This window comes from Ruditapes philippinarum, unplaced genomic scaffold, assembly GCF_026571515.1.
Source record: "Ruditapes philippinarum isolate M1 unplaced genomic scaffold, ASM2657151v2 ctg7_1_1_1_1, whole genome shotgun sequence".
Taxonomy (NCBI): Eukaryota; Metazoa; Mollusca; class Bivalvia; order Venerida; family Veneridae; genus Ruditapes; species Ruditapes philippinarum.
Window position 1 is genome coordinate 19,454 of NW_026856668.1, and position 18,162 is coordinate 37,615.

Consider the following 18,162-nt stretch of genomic DNA (forward strand, 5'->3'; position numbering starts at 1 on the left):
ACCCATTTTAAAAAAAAAACAAGTTATTGTATATTAATTTTGTTTATTCGTAATGATTTAAAAACTTAATAACTTGTAAACATCCTGGTTAATAAAATACTTAAATCCCCTTTGTTATCCAGAAGTATATTCAAGGAAATTTGCATTTGTGGCTATTATATAGTGCAAGATAAGTATTGTACATAATTTTCATATTTCATAGTCACTGTACATGTTTATCGCATAACTTGTTTTGAATATCAAATAACAAAGGAGTCTTTAAGTTGAAAGAATTTAGGCAGAGTTTAATTAAGTTTATTGTGCTTTTATTTATTGGAAAATATAACATGATATCGACGTTTTTTTTAATCCCCACAATTCACAAGCATATGATATATTTTGATACTAGAAATCGTTGAATGAAACAAATACAGCAAACGTTGTTGAACAGATATTGATAGGCCAAATGAATTTATGCGATTTTATAATACTTAAAATGATAGCTTTACTTGCTAGCTCAACTAATTTGGACTTTGAAAAGTTGCCATTATATTTACAAAGAACACCAAGGTTCGGCTATTCAATAATATTTTCTTGTTGTTTGCCATTATAAAAATTAGGGTTTAGGGTAACAACTTTGTATTGGTACACAATTGCTTAAATTGATCAAAATGGTTCACAAGATAATTTTATTTATAATAGATATATTGCAGCTGCATAAATTATCTTGTGAACCATTTTGTTTTATTTTGATCAAGATAAGCAATTGTGTACCAAAACAAAGTTGTTACCCTAAACCCTAATTTATGTATATATAAACATTAGCATCACAATTGATCAATGAAATCAACGTTATGAGCATGCACAACAAAATTACATGAAAATTGTAGGAACGGTTTGATTGAGCCTGTACATGAGGGATAATGAAAAAGTGTAAAAACCCTCCCGCCCACTAGTTCGAATCAATGATACCGAAGGACCAGAAAAATATAACAACACTTAGGTCAAGTACGGGGCAAAAAGTTTTCATCTAAATGCTATTTCAAACGATAAAACTTCCTTAGCTTATATGACAGAAATTGACTAAAATTAGAAGTAATATTCGCAGTCTGTCAATATAATATTGTTGTTCTTCACATTGAACTTTATGCATTATTTGCTACAGAAATCAGTATACATTTGTAGATTACAAGCTTAAATTTAACCCTTGCCCAGAAAGTGCTTTATGATAATAAGAAAATGACACTCAAGCGAAAGGTATAAACAAAAAGTTAATCAAAATCTATAACTTCAACTTTATGACAGGATAAGAACGGTGCATCAGGGAAGAAGATTGCTGTCTAATTTTAGGAGAAAAATGAATGCAAATAAGGGGTGAGGGGAAATGTTCTAATTTTATTGATAATGCAAACAAACTTTTGAAGGAATTTACTAACCTTTTGATATTTCTTCATCATTATAATGTTTTTAATTGTTATTGATTGCACAGGTTACGAGTAAGATAAATAGAATCGGCAAAAATCTGGGGACGTGCAACTTTATGAATATTGGTATGTTTCAGTTATTGTTTAGTTTAATGGGTTAAATATAACAAATTTATTGAAACGTTTTCATTTGCAAAAACAATGCAGACTGCTATTTTCTTTAATGTATGTCACATATCTTTGAATAATTCTGAATTTCTGAGCAACTGGTCAGAGACATAGATATTATTATCTATGTCTCTGAACTGGTTAACTACTTGTGTAAAGGGTTTTGAAATATTTGGAACTGTACTTTAGATCACTGCGATCTTCAAAATTGCTTATTTAAGGTATCCTGCCCTCTAACGACACAATCAATTCTGTTTTAAAATTCTATTTTAAGAGTTTAAAAGTAAGGCGGTCACGACAGTTTTTCGAGGGCGTTTCTCTTAATCTAAGATCTAAATACTGTTAAAACCTTAGAAATTTACCTTTTTCAGTTACTGAAAACTTGAGACAGACTAATACAATTTAATTGTATTATTTAGTTTGGCATTCTCATATTTCAACATGTAAGTTTTGTGTTCAAACACGATCAATGTTTCTTTATATAAAACAGAACATTTCCTTCATTCATTACATTATCTTAATTAAAGTCATTGTGATACACGAGGTTGATTATTACAATAGTATCGCAGTCGATTATCAAATGTCGATGATTTATTAGAGTGGTTATTTCGCCTTATGATACATTTCGTGATAGCAACTGTATCATATTCAACCATAGTTTTAAGATATCTGACACAAACCCATTCGGTATGAGCAATGTAATATTAATAATAATGAGCAGCGCTATGGCAAAACTAATGTAATGGTTTTACGACCAACCTTCGCATTTGCAGGATCAATGATGCTATCAGTTTCTCTACTTGTAATAGGGTTTGTGAGCGAACAGCAAGGATCCTGATCAGACTGCGCGGAACGCTGGTCTGGATCCATGCTGGTCGCAAACGTACTATGTTGGTTTTGTCAAAGCGCGGCTCATATTTATATTGATGCATAGCTTTGTCTTCAATCTTCTATAAATATAGGCTCAACAGAAATAGCTTACCTGTTTATGTTGTGCATTGGTATAAAATTGTGATATAAATTATTATTTCCACTTCATTTCAACACGGCCAAAAATATAACTATGGCAAAGTAAATGGAATGTGTTATCTTTTTCTTCTTTGTTCCATTGTATAAGATCATATTGTTTTCTTATTTCATAACGAGAATTTAATCAATATCTTTAAGATTATTTTATGAAATAAATAATGACGTGTTATCAACTAACAATATTGTGCGTTATCATTACAATACATTGAGATGTGCAGACGATATATAACACCTGAACAATTGAACAATACGACATGTAGACCACATGATTACTGATACATTTCAAACCTTCGTAAAAAGTAGAGAATACATAACTATATAAAATTAGTAAAGCAATAGCTATACCAAAAAAGGAGAGTAAAATTAATAAAATGAAAAGGATTGCTATAATAGGCGCCGGCGCTAGCGGGCTTACCGGAATAAAATGTTGTTTAGAAGAGGGACTCGAGCCCGTGTGTTTCGAACGCGGGGACTATATCGGTGGGCTATGGCATTACACTGGTGAAAGTCAGGATAATCAGGCGTGTGTGATGAAGTCTACAGTGATAAACACGTCGAAGGAGATGATGTGTTACAGCGACTTTCCTATACCCGAGGAATACCCTATATACATGCACAACACGTGCGTGGATCAGTACTTTCGCCAATATGCTGACAAGTTTCAACTCAAGAAATACATCAACTTTAATACAGAAGTGAGTAATCAAATACTGAAATTATAATCGTTAAGTAGTGTAAAAGTATTTAACAACAGTTAGAGTGGACTAACCGTCATTCTTAGTTTAACTTTGAAACTTATGCATGTAGATCATAAAATAGATACTTTACATAAATAGTGTATCACAGAATAAAGTAGCATGATAAATATTGACTTTACTACATTATTTCAAAACCAATTTTGCTGATTTGGTCCAGATCTTTCCTTTTTGTCCGTGCTCTGGGTCTTAAGTTATACGGGTAATTACATTAAAATGTGTGTTGATTCGCTAACGCTACAAATATCTTAACACTTGTCAAGCTTTAATAGTCTTGCCTATTTTTTATATCTGGAAAAAGTCATTCATCAGTTTATGTAACATTTCGAAATATGTATTGGCGGAATAGCGAACTATGCAGGTCATGGTCAGACGTCACGGGTGTGCCGGCTGATCTTGGTTTTCATTGGTCACATTGATGGATTTATTTGCCACCAGCAGGGTGAAGGTTGAACTGGGCCAACTCATGATGAAATATTATGAATATGAGATAGGTTATAAAGCCTTCTCAGAGCAAATGCACGGACGGACACCTGAGGTCTTCCGTCACTACTAAAGCTGGAATGTCGCCATATGACATATACTGTGTTGGTGTGACTTAAAACTCAACACAAAAAGAGCAAAAGTAGATGTTGAAGATTATTGTTTAATTTGAATAAATGTTTTGTTTGTTGTTGCTTTTGTATATCTGTTTTGATGTTGTTGTTTTTCATATCAGGCATATTTTAAAATATCATGCATCATTTGTGTTGCCTATTTATTTTAAAGGAACTCCACTGAGGTTTATAAGCGTAAAAACATAAAATTTTAATTTTTCACATAGATAAACATTAGCACTTAAAACAGAAATACAAATAAAATATAACCAAGAAATATACAAGACATACATTGAAAATCATATGTTTGTGCTATGCTAATTCCGATTTGATTGAAAAGCGTTTAAACGCTTTTCAATTTTTGATCATTTTTCATTATGATAATAATTATTCTGGAAAAATGAAGCGAGCTGATGATCTGATATTTTGCACATAAGTTATAAGTATAGATCTACATCACATGGAGTAATAATCTCAAAAAATATTTCCAGTCCTATCATGTCAAAAACCCTCAGTGGAGTCCCTTTAATAAATTCTTTTTTACGACAACAATATTTCTTGTGTGAAACTTTTCTATTTGGCATCTCTAAAGTACTAAAGGATCTCAATTTGAGATTTTATTATTTCTATGCAGTTTAAGTTTGCATGTACTGATATATACTTATAGTGCATATTTGACTGACATATGTAAACAATAATCAAAGTTTAACTTAAGTGTATATATTTACTTTTCAGATATAAGTTGATAAGATAGAATAATATCAGATAAAATGTCCCGCAAATTGATAATTATTCAAAGTACTATGTGTTATGTTACAGATGAATTATTTTCATCCTTATGAATTGCTGTAATGTTGTTCAGATGGGAAACACTTTTGTCACAGTCGTAAGACTTTTGTTTTGCGGTAGACGGTGCTACGGGGCATGGCCATTAGATTACGCCAATCATTACGGTCAAAAACGGCTTACTTAACCTGAGTCTGAAAAATTGTCAGACGAGTTTGTCGGTTGTTTTTCGTTGGCCTATCAACTGACAATAGGTTTAAAACAAAATATAATTTTAGGTACTGTCAGTGACACCAACAAGTGATCATGAAGAAACTGGCGAATGGGAGATTAAAACGAAATCTAAAACTTCTGATGAAAAAGAAACTCACGTCTTTCAAGGCGTTCTTGTGTGTACCGGCCATCACGCTGAAAAGAATGTACCCGAATTCCCCGGTTTGGATAAGTTCAAAGGAAAGGTGACGCATACACACGAATATAAAGATTTCCATGGTTACGAAGATAAGAATGTTTTAATAATTGGTATAGGAAATTCAGGCGGTGATGTAGCTACAGAGCTTAGCCGTATATCTTCAAAGGTATATATTTGTATAAATAAAGTTAAATTTATTTTTCAAGGTTGCATCTCTTTATACAAGTTATCATCATTAGTATATATATTTTATTCTAAACTTTACCTTGGTGCCGACAGGGACTTTGGATTTTATCATGTGTGGAAGCTATCCAGCTAGCTTACGGAACGTCGGTGGTTCTACTCAGCCCGTTCGTGCCTTCGGTCAGTAAAGCCGGAACGTCGCCATATGACCAATACTGTGTCAGTGTGACGTAAAACCAAATCAAACAAACAAACAAAAACATTGGCACTGAAATGTTGGTGCTTGTTATTATCGAAACTATTTTTAGTAAATATTTCAAATATCTTTCAAACGATTGGAAAGATTATACATAATATTTAAACATCATTCTTAAACGATAAAAACATTTGATTAAACTAAAACTTTATAATAGTAGTAAACTCATTTGTCGATACGAAGAAAAGGAAAAAGGTTGTCTAAGAGTTATATATGTTTTTACCACCAAGGTCTATATGAGCACACGTTCTGGATCGTGGCTTTTTAATCGTATATCTACGAATGGTAACCCCGTCGACATGACCAACACAACACGATTCTATCAGGGTATATTTGATATGTTTCCTGCGTTTGGTGAAGCGACTATGGCCCTGCAGCTCAGCAACAGGTTCGATCATAAGAAGTATTGTCTGCAGCCAAAGCATGGTCCACTGTCTGCTCATCCTACAGTGAATGATGAACTTCCAAACAGAATAGCTGCAGGTGGTGTAATCATAAAAGCTGACGTTGCTAAGTTTACAGAGACTGGCGTAGAGTTTGTAGACGGTACTACAGTCAACGATTTAGACTGTGTTGTTTTAGCTACGGGTTATATATTTGGTTTCCCATTCATAGACAAGTCTGTCCTAGAAGTAAAAGATAACCGAGTTAATCTCTACAAATGGATGTTTCCACCAGACAGGACAAAACATACCCTTGCAATCATCGGTTGTGTTCAACCATTTGGCGCAATAATGCCTCTTTCAGAGTTACAGTGTCGCCTTGCGACCCGTGTTTTTAAGGTATGGTGATTACTGTTGATCGTTTTCTATAGGAAATCATATTTTATTCATTGTATGTTTTAATACATGCACGCACTAATCTTAGAAATCTTAGACTTTTTATATTTTATAATAAAAAATGAGTCAATTATTAAAATTCCATCATTGTACTAAAATGCATTTATTGCTGTCTTATTTATATCATCTGTCGAGTTCTAATGTTTTTTATTGTTTAAATTTAAGTCTTAATCTACAAAAGAAATGAAGTTAACTTATTTGATAAAACAACGAAAAGACATATTCAGTGAAATTCACGATCTATATATACAATCATCAGACTCTCTTAAATCTATATGAACAATATAATACATAAAATGCACACTATGCCTAAGAAACAATGCATTTTCCCTTCAAACATGAGTTTCATATAATGTTCAAATATTGGTTTAAGAGAGTGTTTTAACTTAGATATTGATCATCTGAAGAAAGTAGCAAAATGTAAACATAGCAGTATTTTGACTTGCATACAAAATACTTAAACACGAGAACTGCACTTATTGTCAAAATACAATAAAGGCAAAAGATAGTTCAGGTTATTTGTCAATAAGCTACTTTTTGCAGAAAAGAACAAGACACCAAAACAAAACAATACAAATAAAGGACATCTTTGAGATCTAAAATTAAAAGCAAATTATGAAATAATGGGCCTTTAAGCATTCTAATCAATGAGTATGATTGTTTTAATGTATTTCAGGGTATTACAAGACTACCGGAACGCTCAGAATTATGGCGGGACATCAGAGAAAAACAGGATGCCATGGCCAACAGATACAAGAAATCACAACGTCACACTATTCAAGTAGACTTTATACAGTTTATGGATGACCTCGCCAAGTTGGTTGGCTGCAAACCGGACTTAAGTGAGTTTATTATTACTCAGTTTTTAACTTTTTCTGTGTTTATTAATTATACTAGACTATGTTATATTCATTTATCTCTACCATTAATTATGTGAATTTGTTAATGGCGTCACTGATCGTGGTAAATATCTTGTTTGAAAAGTATGCTGATAAGGCGCTTTGCTGGTCCTTTTATTGGCATACACATCTTTCATTCTAGCTCATGGCCTTGTCGACATATATTTACCACGTCTAAAAATACTTAAAACCTGCGGAGCTAAGTTTGGTTTTTAATAAAAGAAAATATGTATATTTTATTTAATTTTCAGAGCAACTTTTACTGAAGGATCCTATATTGGATATTAGATGTATATTTGGGCCATGTACGCCTTACCAGTTCCGTCTGACGGGACCAGGTAGATGGACAGGTGCCCGACAAGCGATTATGACTCAATGGGACAGGACGTATAAGCCGCTCCAAACGAGACCATGTGATGCAAGGTCATACAAATTCATCGCAACAGTATACTTGTTAATTGCCCTTGCTGTTGTGATATTTTTGTATTTTGCTGTATAATCAGAAGCATTACAATAACTAACTTATCATTTACTTGATGAACGGTAAATAAAATGGAAGACAGATATTTTGTTCTGGAACATTTTATTTTGTTTACGTACAATAATAAATGTGTTTAGCAACACAGGCATTTAATGCTAACTCTCTTTCGAGAATCGAACATAAAACAATTGAAACGAGATAATATTAATGTTAAAAAACTTTATAAGAATATTTCCTTATAGCCTTTAAAATTATGCCTGTAGGACTAAGCTGTAATCTGGCGCTTTGTTGTATGAAAACATGTGTATATAGATAAAAGATTATATGTTCGGATTTTAAATACATCTGTATCACTTCATTAAGAGATAGGTCCTCTCGTGTTTTTCTCCGAATAGTTAGTTCATTATTTGCCCCTTTGCTCAAAGGTACATTTCTAACAAAAACTCGTGCGGAACAATGCATTAAGTCTGATTTATTTCTGGCTTTCCATGTTGGCTATAAACATTGTATATGTTTAATGCTAAATAGAATTTATGTTATGTTATGTTATGTTATGTTATGTTATTTATTACTGGCTAATAAAGCTGGGGGATGTGGGTTAATTCAAACTTTCTGGTGATGCCAACATTTAATGAGCAATTGTTACGCAATTAACAAAACACTTCTTTATAATCGATTGCTTGATCCAGCCACAGTAGTCTTGAACTTACGAATTCTACGTTGACATCTCGTCATTGCTAGCTTAGTAGCCTGTATATGAAGTCTATACAATTGACTCATTCTCGTATTTGTAGAATATATATATATACATATAGATAAAAGAAACCATAAACATTTCTAAATTGGTATATTGTCTAATCAATCAAAATTACATTTATGTTAAAACATATTTTAATCATGCATACACATATAACAACAACAACAACAACAATTACAACATTTAACAACTTAAATTATAAATCATAATAATAATAATGAATGGCAATAATAATTGCTCATGTGTCAACATTGATGTCATTTCATATATACCTTATCTACACATGGCATCAACAGTTTCAGTAACAAAAAAGAAAGAAAGAAAACAAGCCTTAAAAGAAACCAGTTCAATCACGCAATAAACTACACATAAAATGCAGGCTCAATGCCACTTATTGACGCCAAAGAACGTTGTCCAGCACTCATCGTTCTCGTTCGGAAAAGTGGCGGAGGAACTTCATCTGGCTGTGTTGCCTGTGAACCATTTCTTCCTCGAATTGACATATGCCTATTACATTTAATAGAAACGAACACCGAATTAAATAAAAACGGGGCAAAGAGAGGGCATCATAAATATTTTATCTATCACTTGCGCACTCGATAGCTTCTGCGTGCGCACACGATAGCTATTACATGCGCACGCGATAGCCCTACGTTGGTCAATAATTATGTGCACACGTACGTAATAACTATTGCGTGCTCACGTAATAGCTTGAACGTACGCACGTAGTAGCTATAGCGTGCGCACGTGGTAGCTATCGCGAGCGCAAGAAGTTGCTATGGTGTGCGCACGTGGTAAATAAAATATTTCTGATGGCCCCTTTTAAACCACCGTAAAATTGTTACGAACGTGTTTTATCCGAATTTTTCATATATCAGGTGAAAAGATATCATTGCAAATTCCACTTGTCAAGCTACCTTTTTAACTTATTTTCCATTAAAACATTTGTATAGATATTGAAGTGAATGTATTTCTGAAGCAAAAGGTTTCCGAAGAATATTCATATTTTAAACCAGTAAATAAAAAAAAAGTTGAGATACTAAAATTAGTTTTGAAACCAGATCCTTACGTAAAGTCGGTAAAGGTTATGTATTATTGATATAAATCTTTTAATTTTAACACAATATACATAGAGATAGGAATTTTCAATATGACAAAGTGTGACCTTGAACCCCTGCGCTCTGCTCAACGTCTCATGATTATCATTTCTGCCAAATAGTTTCAATTTCCTTCAATCAGTTTAAAAGATACATTGTGGACACAAAATTTCGAAATTTATACATGCAGGACTTAGTGTTGCCTTGACCTTGATCTGGGGAATCCCCAATCATGAAATTCATATATGCATGACTATGAATGGCCTTGACCTTGATCTTAGGAATGCTACAAACATTGTCCTACTACCTTCTATCGGTTCAATAATATAAAGTGGGAATGAATTTGCTGTCGGACGGAAAGACGGACGGAAAAGCGGTAGTCCGAATTTATTTCAGGTGCATAGGAACGTGAGCATTCTTTCAATAAAACTGAAGTTATCTTTATTTAGAGATAGGGAAATGACAAATAAGTGTTGTGCTTTCTGGCGCGGATTTGTCATAAGCTCGACTTATTCTAGATATATATCCCGTGTAGATAAAAACAACTTCAATACAATACTAGTTACAAACCATCCAGAATCTTAAAAAACACAACAAAAACGGTGTACTTGTTTAACAAACATATTTAATGTATATGGACAATTATTCAAAATCTCGCATTAAGATACTATACCTATTATGATGCGGCCTCATTCTGTCATCATCGTCACTATCAGACTCGGAACTACCTGTACCACTGTCGGATTCTTCATGATTAGTTTTGTCCTTATTGTTCCTGAATCTATTCATTTTAACAGCATCTTCTGCTTTGACTCTGGTTCTTGCATGACCTAATGATTTCTTCACTGTTGAGCTCATAGCGTTTTTAGAAGTGGAAGGGTGTACTCGTTTCCTGCGTAAACAACAAAGGCAAAATAATGAACCTTTATAAAAAACACACTCTATATTACAGGAAAAGAAACAACAATACCTCTTGCTTATATTAAGGTTTGAATAGGGGTCCATTTCATCAAAACGAAGAGAACATTTTTGAGGGGATGGGTTGCCTTTACAGGTAGAGACATCAGAATTGTAGCCACCGTTCAACCTTGCGTGATCGTAAGAGGCGACTAAATGGGTACAAATTACTAGTCTATGCATCTTTCAGCTCCAGCTGGTGAGGCGGTTTTGACCCCTGGTGTTGCTTAAAGTTTGTAACACTCGACGGTAGCCAAAATCATCTTTCCTGTTTCGGCAAAATATGACCTTAACTGTATGTGCGCAGAAAAACCAATCAAACAAACGAAATAGAAGCCATTTTCATTCTATTTTAACTTTTCATCAAAATTGAATGCTTACCACTTTTTAGGCTTTGACAAGACACAGGCGTATATAATATGGAGAACAAATAAAATTGCAATAACTCCTTCAATGGCTGTTACGACAATAAGCGTTCTACCAACTCTTGTGCAGGTCAAGCATCTTGCCCCTTCCTTTGCCTTCGAATCGTCCGGATCACCAACAGTATAGTTAAACTCTAATGTTATACCGTGAAATAACGGGTGAGGTTCATTGTCCGATACCTGAAACATAAAGGGGGCCAAACGAGTTTACTTTCCCTTTTATTTTCACCTAATTAACATACAAGCAGTTAAATAACAGCGCGATTTCGGATACATGTAAAAGGACAAAAAAGTTTCAAAAATACTGCAGTCAATTGAAATTTAAGAATCGTACGAAATGAAAAATAGAAAAAAAGAATAATAACGGGGAAAGTGTAAAAATCTATTGGGGATGAATAGCAAACAGCATTGAATTTGCTTTATGGTATTAATATAATATATTCCCATTGAGTAGCAAATGTATCAATTAAAACTCCAGTGAATGTATGGAACTTAGTAGCTTGCACTTTCCAGTACTGTCCATGAAAAGGCTCAAACATTTTCAATTTTGCCGTTTAGGACTTTCTTCAGGGATTCTTATTCTCTCTATTAGATAGAAGAAAGGTTAGATAGCTGATGCATTTGAATTTGCAAATAAATATTGATATATTCTCAAATCAGAATTTACTTCAACATACGAAAATGGCTTTTAAATGCCCATTTAGCCCACTAAAATGTTATATATTCATTTCTCAAATGTTCAAGCTTTTTTAACTTCGGTGTTTCGTTATAGTTTCAAAATAAGTTACTCATTATATATTTAACTGACCCATCTTTTGCTTCTGTTTGCATTTTGGCAGTTACATATAGTCAGTACATTGACAGTGATTTAGTATTTTGTATGGAAGTCAAAATACTTCTTTGTTTACATTTTTCTTTTACGACAAGCCATACTTCTTTGAGGTAATAAGCATCTAATATACTGCAAAGCCATTATAAACTCATGTTTGCACTTCTATAAGAAGGAAAAATTTATTTGTTTTCGAGACATAATGTGCCTTTAAGACATGAACCTCAAACGTCTATTATTATGTTATGCTTAGTCTCATATCAATGAAAACCAAAATGTCGACTATTAGACAAAGTGTCTATATACATAAATATTCATTGTAAGTTTGGGTTCAAATACTAAAGTGTTTAAATAACCGGGCAATTAAAAGGGCTCGTACTTTCTTCTTACATTTCAGTACATGATGTCTTATCTTTTACAATTATCGTTTACAATTCAGAACAGATATATATTGCGAAGGAGTTAATTTGAATTTTGTTTTAAATGTACCTTTACTGATATGGAAAACGTTTTATCATTTTTGAAACCTGGCATTGCCTTGAGTCTAAGATTAGCTGTAGACGGCCCGGTTTTCACCATTCTAAAATATTTAAAGCCTATGCCGCTGCCCAGTAGTGAAAATTCAAAATCGTTGTCGTCACTAAAATCGGAATCACTTGCAGCAAAGCTCATCAAATCGGTACACAGACATGTTGACTGGTTTATCTAAATATATACACACAGTCATATTGATAAAATGTGACATAATACAAGTATATTATTATATTTATTCCTATTATTATTTTAATACAACAAACTATATACATATTAATGTCATCGACCTAAAGATATTATAAAATTATTGAAAGTGGCATGGTTCCACGTTAATAAAATGAATATTATAAAATCACACTGAAGAAAAGTGTATTGATAATGTATTAAGTGTGAAAATATTCAAATTCCAGGTGAAATCAGTCTGACAAACAGATGTTGCTAAAAAGCGCTACGCTACTTGTAAACAAAAGAAAATCTGATCTTTAAAACTAATATTGTTTATTTTCCTCGCAAATTTATACCAAGTAAAAAAATATATCAGCACATTTTGACAAGGTATAGTCACGTGGACAGTACGTGCCTCAGTCTCGGTAAGTGAATATTTTACAAAACTTCACTCATTATTACAAAGTTTTCATAAAAAGTGACACAAATCTGAAAGCGTGCTCCTTTAATCATCCGATAAGAAAAAAAGAAAAGTACCGATATCGGCGATGAACCGGTTACTACAGTTAATATCGGTGATTTGTCATTTGCATCTTCAATGTGTACAGTAATATCAACCGTTGAACTTAGACCTCCTGGATCCTTGCAGCCTATTGTCAGCACACTACTGGTTGGTAATCCATCTGCACTTTCTAAATCCCATACTTTTACTAACGTAATCAAACCACTACGGCTGTTAATACTGGAATACAATCAAACTTACATATAATTATTTGTGAGTTAAAAAAAGAAGAAAAGAAAGTTTAAGATAAGCGATCACCAGCCGTTAAATCCTTAAGATCATAACTCGTGATATCTTATCATTGACCATAATAGTTTGAGCCTTAACACATCATGAACAAACCAGTCGTGATAAATCAAAATCCGTGACATATCATTATGTCATAAAATGCGATGTACCATGTATAACATGTTTTCTATTCAACTGCACCGTTTTTATCTTGAATTAACTTACCTGAAATAGTCTTTTTGAACTCCTGTGAGAATCTCGTACGATGTTACGTCACCGTCGGTATCGCTGCACGAGAGTCCTGGATCTGATAATACTGTATTTGCGCCCTGTAATAAAATATATTTCACCCGTAACCTACTTTATCCGTAAGTGATTTACATATCGTCGCCTTAGTGCAATAACGGAATAAGTCCTTCTTAGTTTAATAGCAGTTAATCAGTTATTGAGCACTTAGGTGACGATATGTTGCCAGGATAATCCAGGTCAGCCATACCCATGAGGTGGTGCTGTCCGGATCACGGCAGTAAACCACATTGAATTTACCAGAGCACAACCACCGCATATAATTGTTCCTGGGCAGGCTGTCAAGAAGTTTACCAGTACTATATGCCTTCACTTTTGCAAGGATCTGAAACTTCTGTACATACAAGGGCAGAATTATAGTGCGAATGACCGTAGACAATTACAACGAAAAGTGACCTGCGCCTTCCGGGAATCGAACCCGGATCGCCTGATTTACAGTCCAACGCTCTGCCTATTGAGCCAACCGGACGCTATCCTGTGAAGTATGGCCGGCTCTTTAACATCTGTGACTAAATTTGTAATTTAATGGTGAAATCCTTTTCAAGTTTAAAAGGTCAATTCTTTGCCCCAAGCAGTATATATCCATGAAAAATCCAGCAGTAAGTTGGTTAAAAAAACTATAATCCTAATACAAGACAGAAGATTGATACTTGTTATAATGTTCTCATTTTGCAACCGTTGTAAATATGTGTATTAAAAATTGTTCTCCAGCATTATATAAATGTATATAATTTTAAAAAGACTAGTTTTTTAAATCTGGAAAGGCAAATGAAGATAAGCCCAACAAGTCGCATTAGCCGCCATTTTGTCTTGTCGATCTTTATAAAAAAATGTTTTTGTCCGCAGTAAACTGTGTAAAAAGAAAAAAATATTAGTCAAATGGTGTAAACTGTTAACAGTCCTTTAGTATTTTGAAAGGTCTTTACATGAGTTTAGGAAAATTCATCATTAATTTCTTCATTACAATGACATAATTATAGGAATTGACCACTACGATCGATTATTATCCGGAACTTGGGAAATGTAGGTTTCTCCAAGCTTATATGTACGGCTAATTATAAACTTTTACGGTTTATTTTTCGTCACAATAGACAAGTGAAATTGTCGCGCATATTTCGAAGCTGTAACTGGAAAAGTTGTTTGTACCTACTGGGAAAAAAAACAAATTCCGGAGTAAGTATTTTGGACGTCAATTAAGAATAATTTTGGGTTTTCCCAGCTAATGTAGTGGTACAAATAAACGCAACTTGTTGACTAATTTATTGTGGCTGTATGTACCATGAAGTAATAACGGTAAAAGATTGTTTGTACCGCGGGATAAACTTGAACAGACAGACATTTGCCGTTTTCCGGATAACATCTATTATAAATGCTATATATTTTTTTGTTTTGCTTGGGTTTAACGTCACACCGACACAGTATATGTCATTTGGCGACGTTCCAGCTTTACTGGTGGAAGAAGACCTCATGTGCCCTTCCTTGCATTATTTCAGGCATGTTTGTTTGTTTGTTTCATTTTACGCGTTTTCCCAACAGTATTTCAGTCAAATAGGCGGGTAGTTTCCTAATCATCGTTCCTGGAGAGTTACACCAGTACTGGACTACCTTCCTCCGCGCTAAACTACCAAAGCATCTCCCGGGGATCGAACCCACGCCAGAAAGGTAACTGGATTAGATGTCATCGACTCTAACCCCTCGACCACGGAGGCGGTCATGAACGGGCACTCGAGTAGAACCACCGACGTTCCGTAAGCTAGCTGGATAGCTTCCTCACATGAAAGAATGCTATATAATATCAACTTAAAAGAAATAATTGTAAATTGAACATACAATATTCTCATAGAAAGAGATAGTTGTTGTTTCTGCAGAAATCGACGTTCCTTCATTGACGTTGGACACTGCAACTTTCAGCGTTTTCTCCGCGAGACCTTCAAGATACTCATCCCTCACGGTTAACGTAAACAAGTAACTGTTGACACGTTCATAGTCGAGAGATTGTTGCAACGTCAATATTCCATCTGGAAAAATAAGTGGTCAATTTATTGGATAATAACACGGGTTTTGAAAAAAAAACTCCCAATCCTAAAGCTCATACTTATGAAACTAATTTCCCGCACTCGAAATTTAAGTCTATGCTTGATAACATAACGCAAACCATATTATAATATTTGGTTATCAACGGATATTCAAACGTTTGCTCCCCAGTGGAGAAATCTGTGCAACTATTTGAGACCAATACATAAAATAAATAATATATTTTGGACAATACAGTCCATGCTTTTGTTACATTTGACATATATGTACGTACAACTTTCTAAAAGTATTAGTTTGATTGTACTTGTGCCTTTGTAATAGCCTGGGATTCAGGAGTTGATATTTTTTGCTTATTCATAACATACGCTGTATTTTATACGCGTTCGTGTTTCTGATAATAATATGTCGATTTGCCGACCAGAAGCACATTAAAAATCGACAGACTCGCACCCAGGCTACCGTTATAGTTTGTCATAATCAAGAATTTCAACGATCTCAAGTACAAGCTTTTTAAGTGATTAGATGATAACGATTTACTGGAGGTATCAAAACTAAATCTTGACGTCTCCGATGCTGGCTCGACCACCACAGAATAAATATGCGTTTCATTGACATCTGGATCAGAAATAACTGCCTCAAAAATTGTAGTTCCTACAGCAGTATCTTCCGTAAAACTTTTCGAATCTGGAAGGTTGGTTATTTCTGGTCGAGTCTTTTCTCCTGTGAATAAAAAGAAGCAATTCAAACATCATACTTATCAGCTGTAACTTATTATCTGAGCTTGTAAATAAATGACTTTTTTGTAATATATATTAAAAATGCTAACTTCGAATAATCACCCCCACACACACCGATGTGGGTTCAAATTCAACAAAGGTGGAATAATTGATTTGTGACGTACAAAAGCCATCGTGTCAGCTTTTGTTTGGTCTGTGGTGTTACTCAATTGCTTTTCCGCATCTGCTCCAGTGACCACTTTTGCATTACTGACAGAAAAAAATATATGGCGGGTCGCAATTTGACCTTTATTTCAGTTTGTGTACCATAAAATCAAATAAGAAAATGACCTGCAGCAAAATATAATATTCTAATTACGAGGTATGTTCAAAAAGTTCCCGGCCCGATATACTTCTAGCCACTACACTGACATTACACACGGTACATCGATACCGATATCTGATTGAAGATTACTGACCGAGTTACACGCAGTTTTACACAGATTAAGTAACATAAAACACACCTTGATCAGTAGTGGGGTTTGTTATTTAGACCAAATGGAGAAAGTAAATGAAACATGGGTCCATCATTTCGATCCAGAATCCGAAATACAGAGCATGCAGTGAAAAATAGTCAGGGAATAATCATGATTGTCTATCTTGAGCAAGGTCGTACCATAAACGGTACGTACTATGCAGACGAATTGAGACGTCTGCGTAAAGAAATCGCGTGTTAAAGGAGGGACAAACTGACTCAAGGCGTTCTGTTCCTGCACGACAATGCGACAGCTCACACATCCCAAGTTGCGATGGCTGCTGCAACTGACTGCGGCTTTAAAATTCTTTCCTATCCCCCATATTCTCCTGCTTTGGTCCCCTCTGGCTTCTACCTGTTTCCGAAACTGAAAACCAAGCTTCGTGGTACACGTTTTAGAAGCAATGAAGGTGTCAGGGACTCGGTCAATGAGTTCTTTGAGGACCAAAATAGAGTTCTATTTTGAAGAGTTTAAACAAATTAGAGTACAAGTGGGCAAAGTGCATTGATGAAGAGGGCGATTATATTGAATAGTTAGACCATTAGTTGGATTCTTTGACTACCGGAAGTACATGGGGCCAAGAACCTTTTGACCAATCCTCGTATATGCTATTTCTTAACTTAACAATTACAATAATACATCGTTATTTAAAACAATGGACATATTTGAAATACCTACGTGTAAACGTGACCTCCAAATGTCTACATTGGTTGGAATGTTTCGCATCTCTAAGACAAATCTGAACACTGTACATCTGACCATTATCATCATCTAGCCGAAGATCGCGTCTGATTTTCAAGTTAACAGATGTTGCCTCTGAAATAACATTTTGATTTTTTTGGCTCAACCAGGTCCCATGTTCACTAAATCGTTTAACATTAAGATAAAATGGAATAAAACAAGACAAATCGGATCAAAATAATCAAAATTTGAATCAACTGTATAACGCCCCTCTCTTGTAAAGTAATATTTTTTATCTAATTTTTTTAACTGTCATAAATATGCTTTTCAAAAAATAGATAAATACAGAATCCCTAAAGAAAGCCCAACACGGCAAAATTGAAAATGTTGCAGGCTCGGTTTGATTGAGCCTGTTCATGGACGGTACTGGAAAGTGCAAGTTACCGTCCACGCCCCCTAGCTCCGGCTTAAGCAGAATTCAACATTTTAACATGAAATAGTAAAATTTTGAATTTAGAAACATCCTAT

General features: G+C 34.2%; 2 protein-coding genes across 2 annotated transcripts in view; one reads left to right on the forward strand and one right to left on the reverse strand.

The window, feature by feature from the left end:
• Positions 1–2,815: 2,815 nt before the first annotated feature.
• Positions 2,816–8,619, forward strand: LOC132747252 (flavin-containing monooxygenase 5-like). Its single transcript, XM_060736578.1, has 5 exons — positions 2,816–3,295; positions 5,016–5,315; positions 5,819–6,370; positions 7,104–7,269; positions 7,578–8,619. Exons 1-5 carry the CDS (start codon positions 2,972–2,974, stop codon positions 7,823–7,825), a joined length of 1,590 nt encoding a protein of 529 aa, XP_060592561.1. The 5' UTR covers positions 2,816–2,971; the 3' UTR covers positions 7,826–8,619.
• Positions 8,620–8,637: 18 nt separating this feature from the next.
• Positions 8,638–18,162, reverse strand: part of LOC132747251 (uncharacterized) — a 38,612-nt gene continuing 29,087 nt past the window's right edge. Inside the window, exons 17-25 of the mRNA XM_060736577.1 lie at positions 17,632–17,769; positions 16,239–16,421; positions 15,498–15,685; positions 13,587–13,690; positions 13,109–13,313; positions 12,362–12,577; positions 11,000–11,223; positions 10,335–10,553; positions 8,638–9,071 (exon numbers count right to left, since the gene is read on the reverse strand). Of these exons, the coding sequence (XP_060592560.1) occupies positions 8,927–9,071; positions 10,335–10,553; positions 11,000–11,223; positions 12,362–12,577; positions 13,109–13,313; positions 13,587–13,690; positions 15,498–15,685; positions 16,239–16,421; positions 17,632–17,769 (1,622 nt within the window). The 3' untranslated portion in view covers positions 8,638–8,926. The remainder of the gene's footprint in view (positions 9,072–10,334; positions 10,554–10,999; positions 11,224–12,361; positions 12,578–13,108; positions 13,314–13,586; positions 13,691–15,497; positions 15,686–16,238; positions 16,422–17,631; positions 17,770–18,162) is intronic.